The sequence below is a fragment of the Phycodurus eques genome, chromosome 17, assembly GCF_024500275.1.
Source record: "Phycodurus eques isolate BA_2022a chromosome 17, UOR_Pequ_1.1, whole genome shotgun sequence".
Taxonomy (NCBI): domain Eukaryota; kingdom Metazoa; phylum Chordata; class Actinopteri; order Syngnathiformes; family Syngnathidae; genus Phycodurus; species Phycodurus eques.
This window is the reverse complement of record NC_084541.1, coordinates 12920928-12948421: the sequence shown is the minus strand read 5'-3', so window position 1 is coordinate 12948421 and position 27494 is coordinate 12920928. Positions and strand designations below refer to the sequence as shown.

The following is a 27494-nucleotide window of genomic DNA, read 5'->3' as shown; positions in this document are numbered from 1 at the left end:
AATTAAAAGTGTGATTGCATTAGATTAATAATCAAAACAATTCAATTTGAATTAAGTGAATCCGTTAAGTGTAAAAATAAATAATAACAAATCAATTGAGTTGATTTATCTTGTGACTGATTGTTCAAAAACGGTAGTGTTCCTGCCCTGTCGTCTAAATCCTTAAAGTTTGATGCGCCACGTTTTTTTAATTTTTTTTATTAAAAATTTGAAAAAATTGAATTGATCCAAACTTGACCATAGATCTTGTTTGATCGTTTCAAATCAATCGGGGTTTTTGCCCCGATAAAGTTTGAATCCCTGTAAAAGAAAAAAAGTCAGCCATAAAAACAACCCAAAAGATGTTTTGTTTACTTTTGATCTCAGCTCGCCTGGTGATGGATTGTTTACTCATTCCAAATCAGTAGGTTTCTTGTCATGCCAACTTAATCCTATGCTGACTCCATCCTTAAATTTTGAGGGTCAGTTCAAAGAATTTGAAAAAATGTATATTTGTCTTTTGAGCTCTCCTGCATAAAGTATGTTCCTTTTGCAGTGTTGGCTTCTTCCAGATCGAATAGCCTTGCATCCCACGTGGGTACAATACTCGTTTCACTGTAGATAAAGACACACTCTTATCAGCTTCACAAAATCTTTTGCTTTTGTTCTAATGGGGCCATCAAGTCCAAACCAGCAGCTTCTTATCACGTGCACTGCATGTGTTACTGAGTGTGTGAGTGTGTTCTTCTTTTCGTGGTGAATCAGTCACCTACTTCTTTTGTAAACCCAAAAAAAGAAAAAAAAGAAAATGTTTTTCATTTGTGTCAGCAGTTGTTAGGTTCCCTCTGCTGAGCACATTCTTTCCGGGTTACTGATTATCATCCAGGTAATTGGTTATGGATTGGAAGCTAGCTTGACATCCAATAATCCTGGCATGTCGCGTTCATTCCTGCATGGACCTGTCGGGGTCGCGTCGACAGGTCTCGGCCGCACCGCCGCGCCATGACGCGCTTCACCCTGCGGCTGCCCGAGGCGTACAAGAGGGAAACGTTGCTCTTGTTGAAGCTGGCTGGCCCGGTGGTGAGTCTGGTGAAGCAGCATGTGGCGGATTTTTTGTTGTTTTGTACTGGACGCCCGTGAAAGAATTTCTGACCATGACGTGGCTCTCTGTGTCGCGTTCAAGCATCAACGCAGCTGCCGCGCAAGTCAGAAAAACTCGCATGCCGCATTCCGCGCTCTGTCATGTACAGTGAGTGTTGCTAGTAAACAATTGATTTGGTTGTTCGGTTGGTGCAAGAACCGATTTGATTTTGAGTCTTGAGGCGGACGTCCTGATTAATCTGTTGATTTTGAACGATCATGTGACATAAGATGGCCAAGGCTAGCTAAAATTGGACGTCCAATGGCTACTGTCCATTTAAGGGCTTGAGCAGTGGTTGTCTTGTTGACGCAAGAATCCTGTTGATTTTGAATGTCATCATTTTTATTTGGAAGGCACTCAAAATGGACATTCGATTTAATGGCTTTGAATTGGGTTCAGGCTAACAGGCACAGGGCTTCTTGTCTACCGGACCGATCGTCAAACATCCAGGGAAAGGTCCGCCACGCCACAGCAAGAAATCTTTTGATTTTGAATCGCAGCATAAGGTTAAAGGTCAAAATAGTACACGTGTACTATGAACCTTTTAAGCTGCTTGGTCAGGAAAGGTACTGATTTTGAGTGATGGATGGATCGAAAGATACATAGAAAAGGGAAGAGAGGGAAGCTGTGATGTCAGACTGCCCCTGAAGGCAACAGCGGACTATTACTGTCGATCGAAAACGTAGCGGCCTAAATCTCCATGTTTAAAATCAAAACTGACATTTTTTGTTGTTGTTGTTGTCTCTTCAGTTCATTTCTCAGCTGATGAGCTTCCTGATCAGCTTCGTCAGCCTGGTGTTCTGCGGCCATCTGGGAAAAACAGAGTTGGCCGGTGTGGCCTTAGCAATAGCAGTAAGAGATCTTTTTTGACGGTAGAGTTTTATCACATGGGTTGAACTCATGCCGCCATTTTGCCTCAGGTAATAAACGTCACAGGCATTTCCATCGGCAGCGGCCTGGCGTCAGCATGTGACACGCTCATATCTCAGGTATTCTCGTTTTTTATACAGTGCTACTGTGATTGATTGATTGTGATTGGTTTTTTGAGTTACAAGCCATAGCTTGGTAGATTTTCTTATACACTATAGTGCTATTTTTCTTTATTTAAAAACACATAACAAATGATTGTGGTGTTTTTTGGGAGGCTAGACCATACTAATGGCATTTCCATTCATTTCAATGGTGAATAGTGACTTTATATACAGTGGTGCATTCAAATACGAGCGAGCTGACTTCCAGGTTTTTCGAGATACAAACTGTCATACGGATGATTTTTTATTTTTTTTTCCTCCTCTGACTTGCAAGCGAAACTTTCAGATGCAAGCGCAGTATGGTAGCAACTCAACTCACTTCACGAAAAGCAGCAGTTTAGCAAATAGTGAACTTCATTTTTCAAAAAAAGACACTTCAAGCTGTTATTGTCACTTCCAGATAAAGCTTACTTTCAAACTAAACATAAAACAAAGAGAGTTACATGTTTTGTATTTAAAACAACCACATAGCTTTGCCTTTTGACAGTCCGTTTAGCTTAATATTTACCAACAATGAAAAACACCATAGACAGGCTAATGAATAGCATTGGTGTTGCGGTGTTAAGCAACAGATATTTGAAGACAAACGTTGGCCCAACAAATGTAGACAGACAATACTATTAAACTACGTAAAGGCATATAGTATTTATCCTCTGCAAAAAAAACTATTGATATTACTGCACCTTACCGTGGATCTGTGATCGTCTCCGTGTATATTTGCATGTCTATATTATACTGCCCCCAGGTGGCCACAGCGCCACATCAGAAGGAGCAGCGCAATGTCCATTGAACTGAGGCAAAAAAATGTGGCAGAAACGGTTTAATTCTTTACAATCTATTTAATGATGTTGCTACTCTATGCTTTTTTTTTTTTTTTTAAATGAAATACAATATTATAGAGTGCTGTTTTTATTAGTAAAATTCAAATGAAATGTTTTTTAAGTAAAGTGACTCACGAGCTTGGTTTACTCGTGAGTCAAGGTAGCACTTTATCATTTGACCGACGTTTGAGTCGACGCCATCCACGTTTTCCGCGGTGTCGCCGTCAGACGTACGGCGGCGGCAACCTGAAGCTGGTGGGCGTGATCCTGCAGAGGGGGATCCTCATCCTGCTGCTGTCCTGCTTCCCCTGCTGGGCCGTAATGCTCAACACGCAGCCCCTCCTGCTGGCCGTCGGCCAGAGTACCGACATCGCCAGGTGACCCTAGCACTTCTGTTATTTGGGCTTTTGTGATGCATTTTTATTCCTGTTTGCAATTTATTTATTTTTAATGTCATCTATTAATTTATTCATTGTTTGTTTTGTCTCCCTAATATTATTATCATTATTTTGTGATTGCTGAAGAAAAGGTTTTTCTCCTCTGTATTCTCTTTTTGTTTATTTTCACCCATCCATCCCTCCATTTTCTGAGCCGCTTCTCCTCACTAGGGTCACGGGCGTGCTGGAGCCTATCCCAGCTATCATCGGGCAGGAGGCGGGGTACACCCTGAACCGGTTGCCAGCCAATCGCAGGGCACATAGAAACAAACAACCATTCGCACTCACATTCACATTCACACCTACGGCCAATTTTAGAGTCTCCCATTCATGCATGTTTTTGGGATGTGGGAGGAAACCGGAGTGCCCGGAGAAAACCCACGCGGGCACGGGGAGAACATGCAAACTCCACACAGGCGGGGCCGGGGATTGAACCCGGGTCCTCAGAACTGTGAGGCAGACCCTCTAACCAGTCGTCCACCGTTCCGCCGTTTGTTTTCATGCTTTTGCTTATTATTGTGAGAATGCTAAAAGGCAAGAATTTGTATTGGTAATTCCCCTTCCACTTTTTAAAGGTCCCATATTTTGCCTATTTAGACCTCCATAGAGTGACATGGATGTAGTATAAAAGTGTCAATTTCATTTAAAAAAAAAAAAAAAACACACCTTGCTTTTGTGATACGAGTGTCCAGAAAAGGCACTTCTGACAGCTACTTCTGTTTGACGCAGTTTTCTATCCACTTTGTCCACATTTGGCTAAGACCGCCCCCTTTCGTCTAATTGGTTGCCTCCGTGTAGAAGATCCACTTGTGAGAGCACACGTTTGTTATGTTTACAGCGCTGCCTCAGGAGTGGAAAAGGAAGGGGGAGATCTTCACTCGTGACATAAATAAGCTCGAGAAATTCGAGCGACCTGATTCCAGGCCTCCATCCATTCCATCCATTTTCAACACCGCTTATCCTGGTTAGGGTCACGAGGCGCTGGAGCCTTTCTAGCTGACTTCGGGCGAAAGGCGGACTACACCCTGAACTGGTCGCCAGTCAGTCGCAGGGCACATATAGACACGGACGACCGTTCGCACTCACATTCACACCGTCACTGAGTGGGAACTGAACCCACGCTGCCCGCACCAAAGTCAGGCGAGTGCACCACTACACCATCAGTGACCGATTTCAGGCCTCTTGGGAGAAAAACATCTGGACCTCAGGGATGCGTGGATGATTTCATATTTTGCATGTTTACTGAGGCACCATAGAGACTATTACATCCCAAATACTAGAAAAAGTTGGTTTGGCAAAATACGGTATTTTGAGTGTAATTTTTTCTTTTAACTAATTAAAATTAAAAAGCAGTTTTAAATTTAAAAATGTATTACTTTTTGTATTGCTGTTATTTTCTTTTTGGGAATTTCTATTTTTTATTCTATTATTACTGAGTGGCAAGCATTTTTAATAATTGTACCTTTCTCCTTAAAAATTGAAATTGCAATTAAAATATAATATATATATATATATATATCCTGACTATTATAATTTATTTTTATAGCATAATTGCTGCATGAATGCATATAATAATACATTTTTGTAATCTAGAATTTTTTTCAAGGGCAAGCTGACAAGATAAGGACAAAAAAAAATCAACTGCATACTTGCACGATATCCAGGGATCGCGTCTTTGTTCAAAAACAAATAGAGACGTCTTCGTTTCTCAGCATGTGCATTCATGCTTGACGTCTGTGTGAATATTTAAGATTCTACTTTATTCGTCTTGAAGGCTCTCTCAGCTCTACGTCAACATCTTCATGCCGGCTTTACCCGTGAGTGCGCCCACAAAAGACGCTTTTGTACACGGCGAATGAACATTATTCATGTCATTAACACGTCTTTGCAGGCTGCCTTCATGTACCAGCTGCAGGGGAGGTATCTTCAGAATCAGGTGCGACTCATCGTGTCATCTACCGGGGGGGCGTGTGGCTTTTGTGCGCCTGTCAATCAATAAACAAATGAATGAATGCTACCTCTCGCAGGGCATCATGTGGCCTCAGGTGATATCCGGAGCCGCCTGCAACGTTTTCAATGCAATCATCAACTACGTCTTCCTGGGAGTGTTGGAGCTGGGGGTGGCGTGAGTACAGTACATGCATGCATGTGTGCTTCAAAGGCATGTGGATTGTTGAGTTAATGAGTACATGAATAGTATTGTTGAGTTAATGAGCACATGAATAGTAAATGAATACACGGCCGGTTTTGCTGAGCAGCATCACGGTGAATTTTTGATAACTCAGCATGAAACGGCAACATTTGAGGAAAACTCAAACCCCAAAGCCAGTTTTAACAACAAACTTGACATTTGGGAGTCATGCGGTAAATGCACAAAAATGTCTCTCACAAAGTCATGGCCGAAAAGACACACAGCAAGTTGGACAATTTGGCTCAAAGCCGTCTTTTGCGGGGCAACATGTGATGACTCTCCATGAACACTCAAAAGGTCTCGAGCAACCATGCCTGAAAAGACACAAGAAGGGGGCCATTTTCGGTCAAGCTGGCCTTTTTGGCATGCTTTGATGACTCTCAATTCCTTGGTAACATTTTATTTTTAATTCAGCCCCCAAACCCAATTTCAAGTGTGAAATTTTGTATTATGAGTAGACCCACAAAGTGTTAAGAAGCCATGCCATTTTGCTCTGAAGAGGCACTTTTGGGGCAATTTTAGCCATTTCTGGGGATTCTTTAACGATACGGGACGAGTACAGCTTAATTATTATCTTTTCTCATTGTTGTCTCTCAAATAAAAGTGGATCGGCTGCCGCTAACGCCATCTCGCAGTACTCCTTGATGGTGTTTTTGTTCGTGTACATGAACGCCAGGGGTCTTCACAAAGCCACGTGGGACGGTGAGTCAGAGCTGCGTTTGGGGTATTTTTTTTTGGTATAAATATATGTAATTCAATAGCATAACAACACTTCACTGTTTGACTGAATTGAGGCGATTTCAGGTTGGTCGCTGGACAGCTTGCGTGAGTGGGGTCCCTTCCTGCGTCTGGCGGTGCCCAGCATGCTGATGATGTGTCTGGAGTGGTGGCTCTACGAGATCGCCAGCTTCCTGGCGGGTTTGATCAGCGAGGTGGAGCTGGGAGCCGAGTCCATCCTGTACCAGCTGGCCGTCATGGTCTTTATGGTACGGCGGGGCCTGTTATGACATCATAGTGTGACATCGTAGCATGACTATGATATCGAGGCCTTCAGCATTTGAAATCTTAGGCTTGGCAGTTTTTGAAATTATATTATTCCCTCGCCCAATTGACATTGGGGCAGTGTTGTAAAATTGCTTAAAACCTTTTCTGTCCCCGACTGCAGTCCAGCGCTAGTCTTTAAGGCCGTAGAGTACAATTTACGCCATTCATGGTATGCTTCTCAAAACAGGATCTGATCTTGACAAACCATACAGCTGAGGACCTACTCATACCACCACTAATGAAAACATCCAACTCTTAGAGCAGGCATTTGTGCAAAGCCAAGAACATTTGATCTGGAACTCAGACTCGCCGAAAGCTCGATTCAGCGAATGCGTCGGAGAGTGATAAAGCTTTACCCGTACTGACTTCAGTATGTTCAAAGACTTCAAGTGGAAGATTATGATGCTCCACAACCTGAAGTCGGTACTGTTTTATCATTTTCATGAGCCCTCTGATAGACTTTCCCTGATGTTGCGCAAATGCCTGCTCTAGCAGTTCAGTGTTTTCATCAGTCGTGGTAGTTAGTTTTTTTGTCAAGTACATATCCTGTTTTGAGAAGCTTGACATGGATAATCATAAAGCTTCTCAAACTCGCGCTAAATTGTAGTCTGGGACAGAAAAACTTCTTGCCAGGTGGCAATTTGGAAAAAGCATGGGCAAAGAAATAATCTGCTCACAGAAAACTGCAAATCCTAAACTGTCAAATGCTAATGGTCTCACGTCTGTCCGAATGACACCTGAAATGAAATGGAAAGAAAGGAAGCGTGTAGTGATTTTTGGGACACCATTTACAGAAGGTGTTGTATTTTCTGGACAATATGCTTCCCGTAGTTCCCGACGGGCTTCTCCATAGCAGCCAGCATTTGCGTGGGGAACGCTCTTGGAGCCGGGAACACTGAGCGGGCCAAGCTCTGCGGGAAGGTGTCCGTCACCTGTGCGCGTACGTCCCACACACTTTAAAAACAACAATAAAATGTTCACCTTGCATCACCTTGTTGTCGATGTTCTTCTCACTCTAGTGGTGGTCTCGTGCTTCACTGGAGCATTCCTTGCCATATCCCGCAACGTCATCGCTTACATTTTCACCACAGACAAGTAAGCTCCATGTGTTTAATGCATCCTCACCTTTGTCAATGTTCTGTGATGTCATTACCCACAACCCCTTGCTCCCGTCTGCACCACAGGGACATCGTGGCAAAGGTGGCAAATGTTTTAAAGATGTACAGCGTCAGCCACGTGGCTGACTCCTTGGCAGTAAGAGCGACAACGACGGCATCCTCAGAGTGTTTTTTTGTTGTTGTTTTTTTCACCACTTGCGCCCCCTAGGCCGTGATGGGAGGAATCGTCCGGGGTGCTGGGAAGCAAATGGTGGGCGCGGCGTGCAGCTTGGTGGGCTACTACATGGTGGGCTTCCCCATCGGAGTGTCACTCATGTTACCCGTCAACATGGGCATCTTCGGTGAGGGAAATGTTTCTGACTTTGTGGATACAATTCGCTAGTTTTCTATCAAACCGATGCAGAGTATCATCATTTTCGACAGGACTGTGGGCGGGTTTCCTCGTTTGCGTGGTCCTGCAAGCACTCTTCTACACCGTCTATTTGTGCAAGCTCAACTGGAAAAAAGCCACGGTGGAGGTGAGCAGACATGCCGATATTTATGTACCTACGGTTGATATCATCAGGGCTCCAAATCAATAGGGTTCTTGCTCTCAAATGAGTGATTGGCAACATTCAAAATGAATCTTGCTGCCAAACAATATCCACTCAAATTGTCTGCGAATGCTCTAGAGGTGTCAGGACTACGTATACCAACAGTCTGACCAAAGCTATCTTATCCATTTTTGGGTGGATATATTCCAAAATCAAGAGGGTTCTTGCTCCTCAATAAGTGATCATTCAAAGTCAATACCGTTCTCTTTTGGTATGCAGGCGCTGCTCCGCGCTGGAGTCCATGTTAGACAACAAGACAAGATATTTGTCATAGACAACACAGGTAAATCTGCCTGGAACAAAAGTATTTTCAAATATTTTTCCAGCTTCTGAGGTAGTATCAACGCTCTAACAGAGGCGGGACGACTGGTGGCTGTGTTTAAGGCAAATCCGCAATGTTGGGACAGGGGTGTGTGAAATGAAACACCTGACACAAGACAAAGAATGCTGTGTCTTTTGGGGAATGGCTTCTTGAGACAACAACAACAACAACACGTTAAAACTCTCTCTCTCCCAGCATGTGAACAGCAGATGAGTACCCCTGCATCCAATCCTTTGAGTCCGGAACAATCCGGGTCGGACGAAAAGGTCCCGCTGTCAATCCGGCAACTAGTATTACGCCACGGCCTAGCAGTACTTGTCATGGTCGCCACGCTCGCCGCCGGAGTGTTTGTCAGCGAGCTGCTGGTCACGCTGCAATTGGACTGATTGGGAGCCAAAATGGCCGTCCTGCAACACTCAGTTTCACTGTAGCGCGTACAGTACATCTGCATGGAAGATGTGTTTCAACTCCACTTTCTGGTTATGTGCTTCGAGAGTATGACACGTGCAAACCAACATAATTGCTTCCTTTTATTGGCTTCTTATTTTTGTAATCGCAAGGTAATAAATATTCATTCCTCTTTTGTGCCGCATGTTTATCAGGACAGCACGTAGAAAAACTTTCATTTGAAAGTACCATTTTTCACTATTTCCAGGCATCGTACTGTACTCAAACATACTCTGAGAGAATTCACCCATCACCACAAAATTTAGACTGCATGTACTCAGATATGACAGATGAGTAATGCTAAATTGCGAGCGTTGTTAGTTTTCATCACATGGTGTTAGCATTTCTGGCTAACATGAGCAAGTTGTTATTTTGATTTTGTTAATGTTGGATTTTCACCAAAATCCTTTGGGAAAATCCTTGGAAGAACGTAGCTAGCTAAAAAAGATTTAAAAGGTTGAATTAAAGGAATAAAAACATATTTTTGTGTTAAACACCAGCTCGCAGGATAAAGGTGTCAACACTGGTGCACACAAGTGTAGAGTGCATTCCAAATCAACCTGGAATCACCTCTGCTTCCGTCACTCATCACAACGGGCGACGTCGGCTCAGGCGCCTCGCTGAGTTTGCCCGAGATTTCCTGTATGAAAACCGCAATCGGTGTCACGCTGTGCTGCCATTAACACCAGCAAGGGTGTGTGCATGTCTGCGTGTTGTTGCACACAACTCGTGGAAACAGTTCTTCTTGACAGTGTGGTAAACATGTCTTTTGGGGCATGGCTTCTTGAGACTTTTTTGTGGGTCTACTCTTTATAGACATGCCTACCAAATTTGAACATGCAAACTCCACACAGGCGGGGCCGGGGATTGAACCCCAGTCCTCAGAACTGTGGGGCAGACGCTCTAACCAGTCATTCACCGTGCTGCATATTTTAGTTATTCGTTGACAAAATTAATCTGCGAGTACACGTCTCGTTTGGCATCTGGGGCACAAATGATTGTGCCCCATGAAATCTGTCCAGCAACAAGTGACCCAGCAAACATAATGAATACAGAGTAGACTCAACCTTGGATGGGCGAAGAAGGATGGATGGATGGAATACAGACGGGTTTAGTAGTTAGTGGCTAAATTAATCCACATGGCTCTGCTTGTTGTTTTTCTTACGGTGCAGAGATTACTGAGCCCTGTGAAGTCTGCCTAGCAACACGCCTCCACAAGTAATATTAATAAGTAAAACAAAAACATGAACAAATCATTTACAGTAAAAGAGTAGTTTAGTATGGAAAGGTTAGTGTGCAACGATTTAGTTTCATAATAATAATTTTAAAAAACGCTGCGTATTGAGAGGTCCATGGGAGTTGGTTCCGCCCAAGTCGAGGGCGTGTCCGTGGACGCATTGGTCCAGATTTTGGTAAAGTTCACTGAGTTGGACATCGAGATTTCCGGAACGGGAAAGGCGAGGTGAACGGCAACGCCCACCGCGAGCGTGATGACCGCCGCCAAGAGGGCAAAGCCCCTCCGCAAGACGAGCTGCGTGGCGGAGAGCCACTTCCCCGGTTTGTCCTTGGCCTCCCGATCCTGACTCTTTGAAGCTTCCTGGCCGTCCACCTGCAACACGTCAATATTCACCAAAGCTGGCAATCACTCTGCGAACATCACGCAAGCGTCCACTCACCGAGCGGTCGCACAACGTCACTTCGTTCAGCACCAGAACTTTCTTCCCAGCTCGCTTCTCAGCCTGACCAAAAGATCATAAAAATCCATCAGGTAGTGGTTTACATTTTTATTGTACTGATGTTTTTCATACAACAACCCAGTATGTACATATATATTTTATATTTATTAGAGAGTTACGATTCAGTGATAATCAGTGATTATTACAAATTTAGTGGTGTCATAATGATTCATTCATGTGCATTCATAGTGATTCATTCATTCATGTTTATTAATTTGTGCAGAGACACCTGTTTCATTTCGGCTTGTGGGGCACAAATGATTGCGCCCCATGAAATTTGTCTAGCAACAAGGGACCAAGCAAACATCTGACGTGACCAGATAATTCTGTTAACAATTTATGTTTTTACGCCTTCCGAGAGGTTTTTAGCGCCTGGTAAGTGCTCTGATGGTTTTCTCCATTTTTCTACCTCCTTGGTGACTTTTTTCCAGTTGAGCTTGAAAATAAGAATGAGGAAGAAAGACGCCTCAAGGCATACACACGTCAGGAGACCCAGCCACAAGCCTGGTGAGGACACGTACAGAATATACACTGCATTAAAAAATGTTGTCAAAATATGAAATTTTAGTGAGAAGATTGACATTGTACCGAATATTCGGAGGCGGGCGGCAAACATGAGGGCGACCCCTATTGGCAGGCCGATGCAGTAGTAGCTCACCAGGTTGGACGCAGCGGCGATCTTCTGCATTCCGCAGCCGACCAGAATTCCGGAGCACACACACTGAGCGGCAATACGAGGGTAAGTTATATTTAATACAGAGGAGTGATTCAATAACAAAATGAATGTGTGCCAATGGGGCACGAAGGATTGCGCCCCATGAAGTCTGCCTCGCAATGTGTCTTAGCAAATATGACGTGATGAGGGAATTCTTTTGATATTTTACATTTAATACGGAGGAGTTATTTAGTAGCAATGTGAATGTGTCTGGATAAATTTGTCTCATTTCCACTGGCTTGTGGGGCCTGAACGATTGTGCCCCATTAATTCTGCCTAACAACAAATGATCAAAAATGTGACGTGAAAATGCTGCTGATAGTTTGTATTTAATATAGAGTAGAGATTTGGTGGTAAAATTACTTTGGGTGAGTACATGTGTCTAGTTTCTCAGGGGCCTGTGAGCGTGTATGATTTTGCCTCACAAATTCTGCCAAGCAACAAGCAAGCAAAAGCGTGAAATTCTTCCAAACGTACTAGGATTGAGTCAAAAAACTGCAGGAATGTGTAGATGGTGAGGTTCTCGGACACCATGGCAACTATGTTTCTGAAAAAAAGGGGGAGCATACTCAGTAACGGGATGCGTGAATTTGGATATTTGGGAATGTAGAGTAAAACTCACTCGTCTGACGTGAAAACGTAGCCCAGGACGGACTTGGTGCTGACAATTACGATACCCTGGGGCACGGCCAGCAGTCCTGTAGCATGTTTTTAAATCCACAATCAGGATCAGATCTGGATTAAACCTGGTTGGATTCAATTTTGTGATGCTACGTACACAGTAAATTTTATTAAAATGTGTTAGCGGCAACCTTAAATGACGTAATTAGTTTCTCTTTAATAAAACCATCCCAGAACAATCTAGATCAGATCCAAATCAAACCAGATGACACTAGTTTGCAAAGTATAGTCAGTTTTATTAACATTTTATCATAATCAATGACAAACTGAGTTTTTTCCCCCCACATTTTTTTAGAACCATCCTCGAACAATCCCTCATGTAAAAAATCTGGATCAGATCTGGATTGAGTCTGTCTTGATTACAGCTTCTGACCCTACATAAATATTTGTTACCCTACATATTCATACCCCCGCAAAAATAAAAAAAACAGTAGAATAATATCAGTCCCCCCAAAAATATGGATCCGATTAAATTTAAAATTTTACCAAATTTTGTATGTTTTTAATAACTCTAAGGAGCAATATTGACCATAAAGAATCTGGATCAGATCTGCACTAAACCTGGTTTAGGATTCTGCCCCTACATATGTGTATGTGTTGTGTTCACACCTGATAGGACCAGCGCTACTTTACATGAGAGGATGGCTCTGGCGGTGTCTCCTGCTCCCAGGGCGTTGCCCACACGAACGCAGGCAGCTGTTTGGATGCCCAGCGGAAACTGCAGGGATCCCCGACGAGGTTTATTAGCACGATCCTCAATTGAACGCTGAGATGTTAAGTAAGGAAGGAGTAGGTACCAACCAACCATGTACGTAATGGCGGATATCTCCACCATCACGTGCTGGGCCGCAAGATCCGCCTCGCCCAGCACACCTGGCGACAGAAAGTTCACGCCAATTAAACCTGATATGGTCATTTTGACTGATTTATGACATTATAAAACCAAAAATGCCATGATATTTCATGGTTCACTGTTCATGGATTCATGACGTTATGGAAGTTATGATGCTTATTCAGTATCACAATCAAATACGATATCTTTTTATGATGTATGACGTAAGTATCCAAACAAATATCTCTCTGTTAAATTGTCTCTTTTTATCGACATTATGAAACCTGATAAAGTATCATAAACAAAAAGGATATTTGGACACTAGGGAAACTGTTATGCTAAATTCCGAGTAATTTGTGACATTATGAAACCCAATATTGTACTTTTACGTACAGTGTCTACCTACAGTGTCAGCTTTGTTCAATTTTGACTGATTTGTGACATTATGGAAGCCGATCTGTTCAATTCTGAGTCATTCATGACATTGTGAAACCAGATTTGGCACTTATATAGAATTAATAAACAAAATGATATCTCTGTTCAATTTTCACCCATTTATGGCATTATATCACTCACAAAATGATATCACTTTGTTCATTTTTGACTGATTTATGGCATTATTAAACCTCTGATATGGTACTCGAACATATACAGTATAATAAACAATGATCTAGCCTTTCTTAACATTGAATGATTTATGACATTATGAAACTTGATATAGTGTTTCTACAGTCTTAAAAAATACTCTTAATTTTGAGTGATTTGTGACCTTATGAAACTAAATTTTATTACTTATGCAATCTCCTCATTAAAATTGATCTTTGTTACGCTTTGACTGATTGATGATATGATGAAACCTGATATGTCACTTAAACATATGCAGTAATGTATCATCTCATAGGTTTGTCCCATTTTTCACTGATTTGTGACCTTATGGAACTGGTGTGTTCGATTTTGAAAGATGTATTGTGAAAACCTAATATGATCCTTACACAGTTTCATGATATAGTTTTTTCTCAACGCTTTTGTGACACGATGAAAAATGAGCAAACTAACCTGCAAGGAAGCCTCCAATCTCCCAGATCCACCACTCAAAGCACACCATGAAGATACTGGGCACCGCCAGCCTCATGAAGGAGCCCCAGTCCTGCAGACACTCGGTGGACCAGCCTGGCCACAACACATGACGCTTAGCTTAACGACACACGCGTGGTCAGCAAACGCATCGTGGCGAAGGCCTCACCTCCCCACGTGTGCCTGTGGAGCTTCTTCCATCGGATGTAGGCGTAGAGTAGCAGGCAGATGGCCACCTGAGCCAGACTGTTGGCCACGGCCGAACCGCTACACAAAAACAAGCAGTTAGTAATATTGGTCCAGGCAGATGTCCGCCTTCCCAGGTTTTATTTATTTTTTATTTTTTAGTTTTGTTTTGCCATTTTCTTCACCACTGTATTATCCATCCATCCATCCATCCCATTTTCTGAACCGCTTCTCCTCACAAGGGTCGCGGGAGCGCTGGAGCCTATTCCAGCTATCATCGGGCAGGAGGCGGGGTACACCCACAACTGGTTGCCAACCAATCGCAGGGCACACATAAACAAACAACAATTTGCACTCACATTCACACCTACGGGCAATTTAGAGTCTTCAAATAACCTACCATGCATGTTTTTGGGATGCGGGAGGAAACCGGAGTGCCCGGAGAAAACCCACGCAGGCACGGGGAGAACATGCAAACTCCACACAGGCGGGGCCGGGGATTGAACCCCGGTCCTCAGAACTGCGAGGCAGGCACTCTAACCAGTCGCCCACCGTGCCGCCACCACTGTATTATTACAAAATATATTACCAAGAGTATTTTTTTAAAAGTATTTATTTATAGTAAAACTGGAATTGAAAAAAAGATTGCAATTTAATTGTTATATAAAAATAGGAAAAGATGTAATAATTCTTTATATTTAATTTATATTATTTATAAAAATATAAATATATACATGAAATATTTGATCAATATTTTTATTGTTGTGTTTTATGTAAAAAATATTTTTAAATATTTGTTATTACAACAAAATTATACTGTAAACAATATGGATAGAATAAATATGTATGATTAAATATTCAAACATTTAATGAGTATTAGAAAATATAATATTTGAATATAAATTCCTATTATTTGATAGTATAAATTGATTTTCTATATACTATTTTAATAGTTTTTATATTTTAATTTGATAATTTTCTGAAAGTTTTGGGGAAAATAAAATATTTGTTAAATAGTGAAAATACAGCACACAATAATTATAAACAAAACATTAATGATGCTGTAATAATTTATAACATACATTTGTGTTGTTTTATATTAATAACATATGTAAAACCCACTCAGTGATGACGTGATTGAAATCCTTAAAAATCCTATGCATGCAGGGGCACAAGCTTTGATGGCACACCAAATTCAATCCAGATCCAATCCAGATCGCATATTTGTCATCAATGTGAAAGGTCATTGAACACACTCACACGACGCCCATCTTGAGGCTGACGATCAAGACGTAGTTGGCCCCCAAATTGAAAAGGTTGGCCAACGCTGCTGTGTACATCTGAGGCAGGATGATGCCCTGGTGGAGGAAAAAGACATACGCTCAAGGGCCTCACCATCAGGTACACCCAGATCCAATTCAAATGCAATATGTCTATGAGTTTAATTTGTTCCGTGACCACGCTTGTAACTCAAAACACTTTTCCCATTGATATGAATGGAAATGCCGTTTTAGGCTTCCCCCAAAACACAACAAACATTGTTATACTGCATATTTTAATTAAGAAAATTAGCACTCGATAATATTGCACCTTATAAAAATGTAGCGTAAAAACATACTTAAATAGAATGTAAAGAATTACGCAGTAAATTCATCATAATTTAATGCTGCAATTCAATTTATTGTGCTGCTCCTTCTGGTGTGCCCGCCTTGGCCACTGGGAGGCAGTATAATACGACTGTCATGGAGACACAAACGAAGAAGAAGAATACTTCTTCTTCTGCTCCATCTGTAAGTAACTCAGTCCTTCGCAGAGGATATAGAATATATGCCTGTATGTATATTTATATTATCTGTCTATGTGTGTTGCTCCACCATTTGTGTTCAAATATTCATTCTAAAACCGGAAATATCAAAGCTAACTGTTAGCATGTCAATGGTATTTCCCATTATACTTTAGCATTAAGCTCGCGGCCCACTACTCAGGCAACGTGTTTGGTTGTTTTAAATACACAACTTATGCTTCTCTGCTTTATGTTTGACAACAGACATGAAGTAAGAGCACACGACATCTCATTTAGCTGAATTCATTAGTATGCTAGTAAACAACAAATATCGACATGCCGTCAGCCCTTCCGTGGCTGACCATTCAGAGAAAAGGTATCGCCCAAAGTGACATCATATTGTGTCTATTCGACACGATCCGTGATCATGGATGTATTTGTATAATAAATTGTTGTAGTAGAAAACGAAATATTGTTTCAATCAATTTATATTTAGTAATGATTATTACAAATTTAGTGGTGTCATAATTTCTACAATTAATTGCTATTATTTTATAGTAAAACATATTTTTTGTACAAAAAACAAACTATTTGTGTCATATTTTCAATTTTAATTTCAAAATGTTTCATTTTATAGTAAAGAAATATTCTAATGTACTAAAAACAACCTATTTTTATGTAATTGTAATCTCATATTTTTCTTACATTATTGGTCCTGTTTTATAGAAAAAAATATTTTTTGTGTACTAAGAAACAAAATATAGTTGAAATAAATATGTAATAATAATGATAAAAAAATGTAATAGCGTTGTAATAGTATATAATACAAATTGCTATATTGTATTTTGAATGAAAATGTAATGTTTATTCTGAAAATGTTTTACGTTTTAGAATTTGTTTGATGATCAGATGGACTTACCTGATTTTGCAGGTAGGCCACCTGCAGCTGATGCAGGAACGTAGACTGTGCACACAAACACAAGAACAACTGTAAAATTACATAAATTAATCTGCAATAATGTAAAACTACTCACCCTTGAAGACTTAATGTGACGAGAGCTTTTATGGGTAAGTTTTATTTATTTTAGCATTAGCTTGGTAAAATTGATTTGTGTGTCCAGAAAGAAGATGGATGGATGGATGGATGGATGGATGGATGGATGGATGGACGGATGGATGGATAAGTGATGTATACATTTAATTTCTCAAAATCTCCATTTTGTATACAAGTGATTGCTAGATTGGTTTCTGTGAAGCTTTGTGGAGCTGGAAATACTCATCAAAATTTGGCTCCTGCTAACACAACAAATAGACAAAAACACTGCCAGTGCATGATTGGCACATAATGTGTCCTTCCTGGGCATTTTCACGTTTCGAGAAAAATGGTCAGATTGACTTTTAGACTTCCATGCAATCTCCTGATATTACAGTGGATACGGAAAGTATTCAGATCCCCTTACAATTTTGACTCTTTGTTATATTGCAACCATTTGCTAAAATCATTTAAGTTCAGTTTTTTCCTCATTAATGTACACACAGCACCCAATATTGACAGAAAAAAACATAATTGTTGAAATCTTTGCAGATTTATCAAAAAAGAAAAACTGAAATATCACACAGCCATAAGTATTCAGACCCTTTGCTCAGTATTTAGTAGAAGCGCCCTTATGAGCTAATACAGCCATGAGTCTTTTTGGGAATGATGTAACAAGTTTTTCTGGATTTGGGGATCCTCTGCCATTCATCCTTGCAGATCCTTTCCAGTTCTGTCAGGTTGGCTGGTGAACATTGGTGAGCAGCCATTTTCAGGTCTTTCCAGAGATGCTCAATTGGGTTTAAGTCAGCCATCAAGTCAGCCATTCAAGAACAGTCACGGAGTTGTTCTGAAGCCACTCCTTTGTTATTTTAGCTGTGTGCTTAGGCTCATTGTCTTGTTGGAAGGTGAACCTTCGGCCCAGTCTGAAGACCTGAGCACTCTGGAGAAGGTTTTCGTCCAGGATAACCCTGTACTTGGCCGCATTCATCTTTCCTTCGATTGCAACCAGTCGTCCTGTCCCTGCAGCTGAAAAACACCCCAACAGCAAGATGCTGCCACCACCATGCTTCACTGTTGGGACTGAATTGGACAGGTGATGAGCAGTGCCTGGTTTTCTCCACACATGCCAGTTAGAATTAAGGCTAACAATTTCTATGTTGGTCTCAACAGACCAGAGAATCTTATTTCTCACCATCTTTGAGTCCTTCAGGTGTTTTTTTTAACAAACTCCATGCAGGCTTTCATGTGTCTTGCACTAAGGAGAGGCTTCCGTCAAGCCACTCTCCCATAAAGCTCCGACTGGTGGAGGGCTGCAGTGATGGTTGACTTTCTAGAACTTTCTCCCATCTCCTGACTCCATCTCTGAACCTCAGCCACAGTGATCTTTGGGTTCTTCTTTACCTCGCTCACTGAGGCTCTTTTCTCCTGATTGCTCAGTTACCAGCTCGGCCAGCTCTAGGAAGGGTTCTGGTCGTCCCAAACGTCTTCCATTTAAAGATTATGGAGGCCACTGTGCTCTAAGGAACCTTAAGTGCAGCAGAATTTGTTTGTAACCTTCGGCAGATCTGTGCCTTGCCACAATTCTGTCTCTGAGCTCTTCAGACAGTTCCTTTGACCTCATGATTCTCATTTGCTCTGACATGCACTGTGAGCTGTAAGGTCTTATATAGACATGGGTGTGGCTTTCCTAATCAAGTCCAATCAGTATAATCAAACACAGCTGGACTCCAATGAAGGTATAGAATGATGATCAGAAGAAATGGGCAGCACCCAAGTTAAATATGAGTGTCACAGCACATGGTCTGAATACTTATGGCTGTGTGATATTTCAGCTTTTCCTTTTTATTAAATCTGCAAATATTTCAACAAATATTTCCTTTTTTTTTACTGTCAATATATACTTTCATGAGGGGGGAAAAAAATAACTTAAATGATTTTAGCAAATGGCTGCAATAAAACAAAGAGTGAAAAATGTAAAGGGGTCTGACTACTTTCCGTACCCACTTTATAATATATTTGTGTTTTAACACCGGATTAAACAATAAGGAAATAAAAACATCACTGGCGAGATAGCACATGGTCAATCAGATGTCTTGTAAGAAACTTACTGGAACGGCCGGGAGGAAGGCCATCATGTAGAGCTGCGCGATTCTGTTAGCAAAAGAGGTTAATGGAATTTGTTTAATGGGAGGGAAATAAGAGCGTAATAGTGGGCTGATAGCTGTTTATAAAAAAACTCCAATTTAAAACATTCAGTGAGACATTCGTGAATAGGGGCCACTTCTCAGAAAAACAGCATTTGCCCCCTTTGGACGCCTACCACTGGAAATACTCAAGTATGTGCACCGATCCATCGTTGTAAAGAGAACCAATGCCTAAATTTCATCAGTGTACAGTGCCTTAAAAAATTATTTTTGTTTTTGTTTGTTTGATTGTTTTTTTTTCATAGTTTACCCACTTTAATGTTTAATATCATCAAACACGTAAATACATACCAGACAAAGATAAAGTAAACATAAAATGCTGTTTTTTAAATGGGGCTGCTTATTTATTCAGGATAAAAACTATTCAAAGCTGCCTTTACAGTGAAACAATATTTATATGTTTACATGATGACTATGTAAAAACGGGGAGGTTAAACGTGAAAATGACTGTAAACGCTGCAATATTCATGCCGGGTCACTGTTAAGAAACACAATTTCCTCAGGGAATATACTTATTTTTAAAGACATTCACACTTGGGGCTGACGTCACTTCTGTTGGCAACTTATTCCATTTGTGTGCAGCATAATAGCTAAATGCTGCTTCACCATGTTTGCTTTGGACTCTGTGTTCCACTATTTGACCTGAGTCTGTCGATCTCAGAACCCTACTGGGTTTATATGCCATTAGCATTTCATTCATGTATTCAGGACCTAAACCGTTGAGTGATTTATAGACCAGTAGCAGAACTTTAAAATCTATTCTGAAGCTGACTGGAAGCCAGTGTAAATAAAGACTTTAGAATTGGAGTAATATGCTCTGACCTCTTTGTTCTGGTCAGAACCCGAGCTGCAGCATTCTGAATGAGCTACAGCTGTTTAATGCTCTTTTTAGGGAGTCCAATCAGAAGACCATTACAATAGTCAAGTCTACTTGAGATAAAAGCATGGATGAGCTTCTCCTGGTCTGCTTGACACATGCAAGCCTTCACTCTGGATATGTTCTTCAGCTGGTAGAAGGCAGTTTTAGTAATTGATTTGATATGACTGTTGAAAGTCAGGGCGGAATCTATCAGAACACCAAGGTTTCGGACTTGGTCTTTGGTTTTTAAAGAGATTATTAGTATTCAAGGAGGCGGATAACAGATATTTGGAGCTGATATATATTGTATTTGAAGCTCAAGGGAAAATTTGGGTGCCAAAATTTTGATTGATAAAACCTCCAATACTTTGTTTAAATGCCTTTAAGCATATGTTTATCAAACATCTTTTCATATTTGCAACATTTTTTTGTTTTTTTAATCTAAGACAATATTTTTTTTTTTTGTGACAAAAAGTGCAGGGAGCTCCAAGGCTCAGCCGCTTGTCTTATAAAGTTATATGAAAACTCAGACGGATAAATAGCTCCCTATAGATTTCCACAGTCAATAAAGTTTTCCAAAATTTCAATAGAACCGATATGTTAGTCTTTCACTTATCTTTGTTTCAAACATAAACAAAAAGTGCAGGGAGTTCCCAGGGTCAGCAGTATCTCTTACAAAGTTAACTGAAATTTGAACTAAATAAATAATTGTGAATTTGAACTAAATAAATGTATATATAAATTGAAACTCAAATTTCAACTAAATAAATTATTATTAAAACATAATTGATATATATATATATATATATATATATATATATATATATATATATATATTATATATATATATATAATATATTTATTTAGTTAAAATAAAAAATTAAGGATGCCGTTATGCGTCAAGATGCCGAATATCGGCCTGACCGATAATCAGTCTACATTATATACCAATACAGTTCGTTTACATGGCAATGATTAAGTTAAATCACAAAAGAAAAATGTACGCCGTAATATTCATGCCGGCTTTGGTCACCTGGCAACGTGGTGGTCCTGGTGCATGAGGAGCAGCAGGTGGTGGGCGTTGATGAGCACGGCCCAGCAGGGCAAGCAGAAGAGCAGAAGGATGAGCGAACTCCTCTGCAGGATGACGCCCACGCGCTCCAGGTTCTTGCTGCCGTACGTCTGCCGGGAGACGAGCGTTAATACGGGGAAGGTTGCTCGGAAAACACCGGAAGTGACCTCACCTGAGAGATGAGCGTGTCACAAGCCATGGTGAGGCCCTGCACGATCACCGTGGTGCTCACGTTGATGATCTGGGACAAGAGAAACCAATGCTGTGAGTCAAGCATTCACAAAATGTCCAAAAAATGATTGTCACCATGCTGTGACTCATCCATCGATAGTTATGCTATGTTTTGTGTGAATGCTGAGAAACAACTGTTCACACCAATATGTTGTGCTCTAAAAAAAAAAAAAAAAAAAACGATGAATGATGAGATACGAACATTCACGCAAACACAAATGCTACTCTGTCCTAAAAAAAAAAAAAAAAAAAAAAAAAGGAAATTCTGAGAGACAGGCTTTCACACTAATGCTTCCGTGTCCTAAAAAGGTGAACGCTGAGAGGGAGAAAGGCATTCATGCTAACTGTGTTCTCACAATAAGTAAATGCTGCAGGAGTCATTCACACAAATGCTTTTGTGATCTAAAAAAGTGGATCCTGAGAAACAGGCTTTCACCCTGTGTTCTCACAGTAAGTGAATACTGAGAAACAGGCATTAGCATCAGTTCTACTATTGCATTAGCTTGCCTCACAGTCACTCAATCTTTTCCTTCTTTGGATTTCCGGCTTAGCAGCTCTCGTCTCATGACAGAAATTATTGTTGGAAGACTGTCAGTCAGCAGCAGACAGCCATCTCTAATTTGATTGGATTGAATTTCCCCTTGATTATACTGTAAGGTGTGGTGTTTGGATCGCACAGCTGTCCCAAATGCAAAAGTTCCAGGTTTCAATCTCAGCTCAAGAATTTGACACATGAATAATAATAATAATAATAATAATAATACCGCAGACGCCAGCGCGTATCCGGCCAGCTCCGCGGTGCCAATGTGACCGCAGAAGATGGAGATGACGAGAGGCTGCAGGAAGTTCAGGATGTGGAACAGCAGCTGGAGACAAATTAAATGATTCGTCTTATTCCTGGGACTGTCTAGGTTGGTAGGTTGTAACAGAAATAACAGAGAAGAGAAAAACAAATACGGCATAGGTTACAAAAGGTACATCAGATAATTATCAAAATTAAATTGAAAATAAATTAAATGACTGATGGCACGTTGGACGACTGGTTAGCACATCTCCCTCACAGTTCTTGGGACCGGGGTTCAAATCCCGACCCCGCCTGTGTGGAGTTTGGATGTTCTCCCCGTGCCTGTGTGGGTTTTCTCCGGGCACGCCGGTTTCCTCCCACATCCCAAAAACATGCGTGGTAGTTTGATTGAAGACTCTAAATTGCCCGAAGGTGTGAATGTGAGCGCGAATGGTTGTTTATTTCTATGTGCCCTGCGATTGGCTGGCGACCGGATCAGGGTGTACTCCGCCTCCTGCCCGAAGATAGCTGGGATAGGCTCCAGCAGCCCACAACCCTAGTGTGGATAAGCAGTAAAGAAAATGGATGGATTGATGATGATACATTTGAAGAAGAAAAAATGAGGCACAAGTCACCAAGGTTATTGCCATTGGATAACTATCCATCCATCCATTTTCTGAGGCACTTATCCTCACAAAGAGTCGCGGGAGCACATTCACACCTACGGGCAATTTAGAGTCTTCAATCAACCTAGCATGCATGTTTTTGGATGTGGGAGGAAACCGGAGTGCCCGGAGAAAACCCACACAGGCACGGGGAGAACATGCAAACTCCACACAGGCGGGGCCGGGGATTGAACCCCGGACCTCAGAACTGTGGGGCAGACGCTTTAACCAGTTGGTCACCGTGCCGCTGGATAAGTATATAATTACATTTAAAATAAATAAATAATTAAATAATATCCAGTATATTACAGAAAAATGCTTCATGTGACCTTAATCATACTATCTTGTATTACAATTATTTTAAATCCATCCATCCATCTATCCATTTCCTGTACCGCTTTATCCTCACAAGGCTGGTGGGCGTGCTGGAGCCTATCCCACCTATCTTCGGGCGAGAGGAGTAGTACACCCTGAACTGGTCGCCAGCCAATCGCGGGGCACATATAAACAAACAACCATTTGCGCACACATTCACACTTAAGGGCAATTTAGAGTCTTCAATTAACCTAGCATGCATGTTTTTGGGATGTGGGAGGAAACCGGAGTGCCCGGAGAAAACCCACGCAGGCACGGGGAGAACATGCAAAGTCCACACAGGCGGGGGCCGGGGATTGAACACCGGTCCCCAGAACTGTGAGGCAGATGTGCTAACCAGTCGTCCACCGTGCCGCTTATTTTAAATGTGAACAATATTGACATAAAATTGAAATAGAAAAAATATTTTTTTAATTATTATTATTATTTTCTGCTCAGCAGCTACAGCCAAAGTATCTTACTTTTTTTTTTTTTTTTTTTTAAAAAGGGTGGATACTTCATTATATACTATCATTATAATGGAATCGCGATCGTGGACTTCAGGAGGCATCCTTCGCCACAGCTGCCCCTCACGCTGTCCAGCTGCCTTGTGTCAACCATCGAGACCTGTTCCTGGGAATTACAGTCTCTCAGGACCTGAAGTGGGCGATCAACATCAACTCCATCCTCAAAAAGGCCCAGCAGAGGATGTACTTCCTGCGGCTTCTGAGGAAGCACGGCCTGCCACAGGAGCTGCTGAGGCAGTTCTACACAGCGGTCATCGAATCAGTCCTGTGTTCTTCCATCACAGTCTGGTTTGGTGCTGCTACAAAAAAGGACAAACTCCGACTGCAACCGACAATCAAAACTGCTGACAGGATTGTCAGTACCCCCCTACCAGCCCTTGAGGACTTGCAGGCTGCCAGAACTAAGACAAGAGTGTGCAAAATCCTCTCGGACCCTCCAAATCACGGTCACCAGCTCTTCCAGCTCCTTCCCTCAGGTAGGCGCTACCGATCAATGCAAACTAGAACTAGCAGACATTCCAACAGCTTCTTCCCTCTTGCCATCAACTTCTTAAACAGCTAAGCTACAATTCCATTGCAACATGCTGCCAATTTTTTTTGTCTTGAGTTTGTTGTCACATTTCTGTCAGGCCAATTATACATTACTCGTGCACTCACTGTAGTAGTCTCGCCACGCTGCACTATTTGCATATGTGTTGTTGACCAATACTGGCCACTCATGCCAGAGTAGCATCTGCACCACTTGCACACTGATTGAGGAGTATCTGCAACATTTGCACAATCAACATTGTCCCAGATTATCGCGCCACTAGTCACTTTAAACTTGCATACACTCCTTGAAGTCTCGGCGCCCTTTGCACAATGGTCATTGCACCGGACTATTGCTATATAAGTGATGCAAACTGCTCTAAGTGCTGGAGGACTCTTTTTGCACAATTGTCAAAAAAAATTTGAAATAAAAAATTGTACCAGCAACACCAGATATCTAGCCACCCTTTATGGCTCAGTGACTGTTTTTCTCATTGTCTTTATGTCTCAAAGGTGTTCTCTGTCAATTAACTGTCTGTTGTCGTACTAGAGCCGCTCCAACTACGCGGAGACAAATTCCTTGTGTGTTTTTTGGACATAGTTGGCAAATAAAGATGATTCTGATTCTGAATAGAAAATGTTCATTATTATCAGAATCAGAATCATCTTTATTTGCCAAGTATGTAAAAAACAAACAAACAAGGAATTTGTCTCTGGTCTCCGCTCTCGTACAAAAACAGTACTCGTACTTTTGAGACATAAAGACATAAAAAACAGAGTCACTGAGCAATAAAAGTTTACCAGTAATCTGGTAATGCCGGTACAATTTATTATTATAATTTTTTTGCAAAATGATGCAGAGTCCTGTAGCAATCAGAGCAGTTTGAAATGACTAATAGAACAATAGTCCGGTGCAATGAACATTGTGCAAAGGGCACAGACTTCAAGAAATTTATGCAGTTTAAAGTGACTAGTAGTGCGATAAGCTGGGACAATGTAAATTGTGCAAATGGTGCAGATGCTACTCAAGCACATGAGTGGCCCGTATTGGTCAACAACAGATATGCAAATAGTTTTTTATTTCACTAAGAGTGACGAGAAATCTCAGTATGTTAAAACTAATATGTTTTCATGCTGCAAAATATTAGATTGTCATATTCCATGTTCATATTTTCTTTATTGTTTATTTTATTTCCATTTTTTTTATAAATTGCGAGTAAAGCCCCCAGTATATTTCAATTATTTTTTTCAAACATTTTAATGGTGCCACAATATATATATATTATATATAATATATAATATATATTTTCATTTCATTTTTGTTTTATATTTTGATGATTAGCAAGTATAAACAAACAACCATTCGCGCACACATTCACACCTAGGGGCAATTTAGAGTCTTCAATCAAGCTACCATGCATGTTTTTGCGATGAGGGAGGAAACCAGAGGGCCCGGAGAAAACCCACACAGGCACAGGGAGAACATGCAAACTCCACACAGGCGGGTCCGGGGATTGAACCCCGGACCTCAGAACTGTGAGGCAGACGCTCTAACCAGTCATCCACCGTTCCGCCGTACAATTCAGTATATTACAATTATTTTGGGAAAATATTTTATTGATGCCACAAAATATTACATATTTATTATATTTACATTCTAATATTTCGATAATTAGGTGGTAAAATCCCCAGTATATTTCAAAAATAATTTTCAAACATTTTATTGGTGCCACAAAATATTATATTTTCATTTTATTTTTTATTTTGCTGATTACCAAGTACAATTCAGTATATTACAATTATTTTGGGAACATATTTTATTGATGCCACAAAATATGACATTTTTTATTATATTTACATTCTAATGTTTTGATAATTAGGTAATCCACAGTAAAGTATATTCCAATTATTTTTTGTCAAATTTTTTATTTTATATTATTTTTTAAATATTTTAAATATTGTTATATTTTAAAATATATTTTTTTTACTGCCACAAACTATTACATTTTAATTATATTTCCATCTATATATTTTTTATTTTGATGATTAGCTAATAAAATCCACAGTATATTATAATTATTTTTTAAACATTTTATTGATGCCTCAAAATATTATACTATCATTGTATCATTATTTATTTGTATTTTATTTTATTTTTTTGCTGACAGTTGTACTATTTTACCAGACACACCTCCATCACTTTACTCACCAGGGGTCCCATGAGCTTCAACACCTCATAGAGCTCCTCCCTGTAGACCGGAGGCAGCCAACGGCACCCCAAAAGCTTAGCAACCATTCCCACCTGGGGCACATCTCCGGCAGTCGGGGTCTCCGGTCCCACCGGGGGGCCTCCGACTTGGGGCTCGGGAGCCGGCTTGTCCATGGTGACCACCAAAAGAAAAAGTGGCGCTCGGGACCAGAGTCACACAGTTGACATTTACTGATGGAAGGACTGGAGGGAGGCCCCCGAGGGAAGGCAGAGAAGGCATTGCTAAAGAAAAGTCATGTGGGGTTTCCTTCGTGAACCTTAATCATTTGTGTTTGTTGTAAAACCTTACTGGTAATCGGATGAGGAATTCCCAAGAACCAAAAAGCCCCCACATGTTTTCAGTGGTCACCCTGCCAAGTTCAGTGTTTAATGACATCAATTGAAAACAACAAGATTAAAATGGTGGATTCAAAGTAAAGATTATGCAATGAGGCATATTGCAGCACTACCCGCGTGCGTGTGTGTGTGTCTGTGCGTATGTATGTAATTACCTCTGACCTTTACCCAGCGCCTTATCTTTTGAATGAGCCACTGTGACGCAGGGAAAAAAAATAAAAAAATTAAAAGAAAAATCTAATTTTGCAAATGAAATGACATGATGATCAAGTCACCAAATTTGTAAGCACCGGTTGCATAGTTAATGTGACTAAAATAGCAAAAGTCACATATATACAGACACACACATTGTAATGCATTAATCATATTACAGTGTGAGCATCTACCGTAAGTGCATTTTGTCAAGCTTTCATAACGCTTTCCTTGAATGGAAGTCACAAGAAAGCCATGAGAGAATTTATATTGATTTACTTAATTGTTTTGTACTACAGCATCATC

The 27494-nt window shown here is 40.8% G+C and overlaps 2 protein-coding genes across 2 annotated transcripts; one reads left to right on the top strand and one right to left on the bottom strand.

Moving 5' to 3' along the window:
• The first annotated feature begins 981 nt into the window (after window positions 1-981).
• LOC133416089 (multidrug and toxin extrusion protein 1-like) lies at window positions 982-9063 on the top strand. Its single transcript, XM_061702736.1, has 16 exons — window positions 982-1059; window positions 1871-1972; window positions 2041-2109; window positions 3201-3349; window positions 5184-5226; window positions 5301-5345; window positions 5437-5534; window positions 6205-6302; window positions 6405-6586; window positions 7476-7584; window positions 7664-7739; window positions 7829-7898; window positions 7971-8103; window positions 8186-8280; window positions 8575-8638; window positions 8873-9063. Exons 1-16 carry the CDS (start codon window positions 982-984, stop codon window positions 9061-9063), a joined length of 1602 nt encoding a protein of 533 aa, XP_061558720.1.
• Window positions 9064-9206: 143 nt separating this feature from the next.
• Window positions 9207-26844, bottom strand: slc47a1 (solute carrier family 47 member 1). The gene is made up of 17 exons (XM_061702291.1): window positions 26601-26844; window positions 22298-22399; window positions 21475-21543; window positions 21264-21412; window positions 19276-19318; window positions 17051-17095; window positions 15609-15706; window positions 14332-14429; window positions 14145-14258; window positions 13062-13129; window positions 12866-12974; window positions 12198-12273; window positions 12053-12122; window positions 11449-11581; window positions 11270-11364; window positions 10801-10863; window positions 9207-10733 (listed from the first exon to the last, which is right to left on the bottom strand). The coding sequence occupies exons 1-17, from the start codon at window positions 26772-26774 to the stop codon at window positions 10449-10451; spliced, it is 1791 nt and encodes a 596-aa protein (XP_061558275.1). The 5' UTR covers window positions 26775-26844; the 3' UTR covers window positions 9207-10448.
• Window positions 26845-27494: the final 650 nt, after the last annotated feature.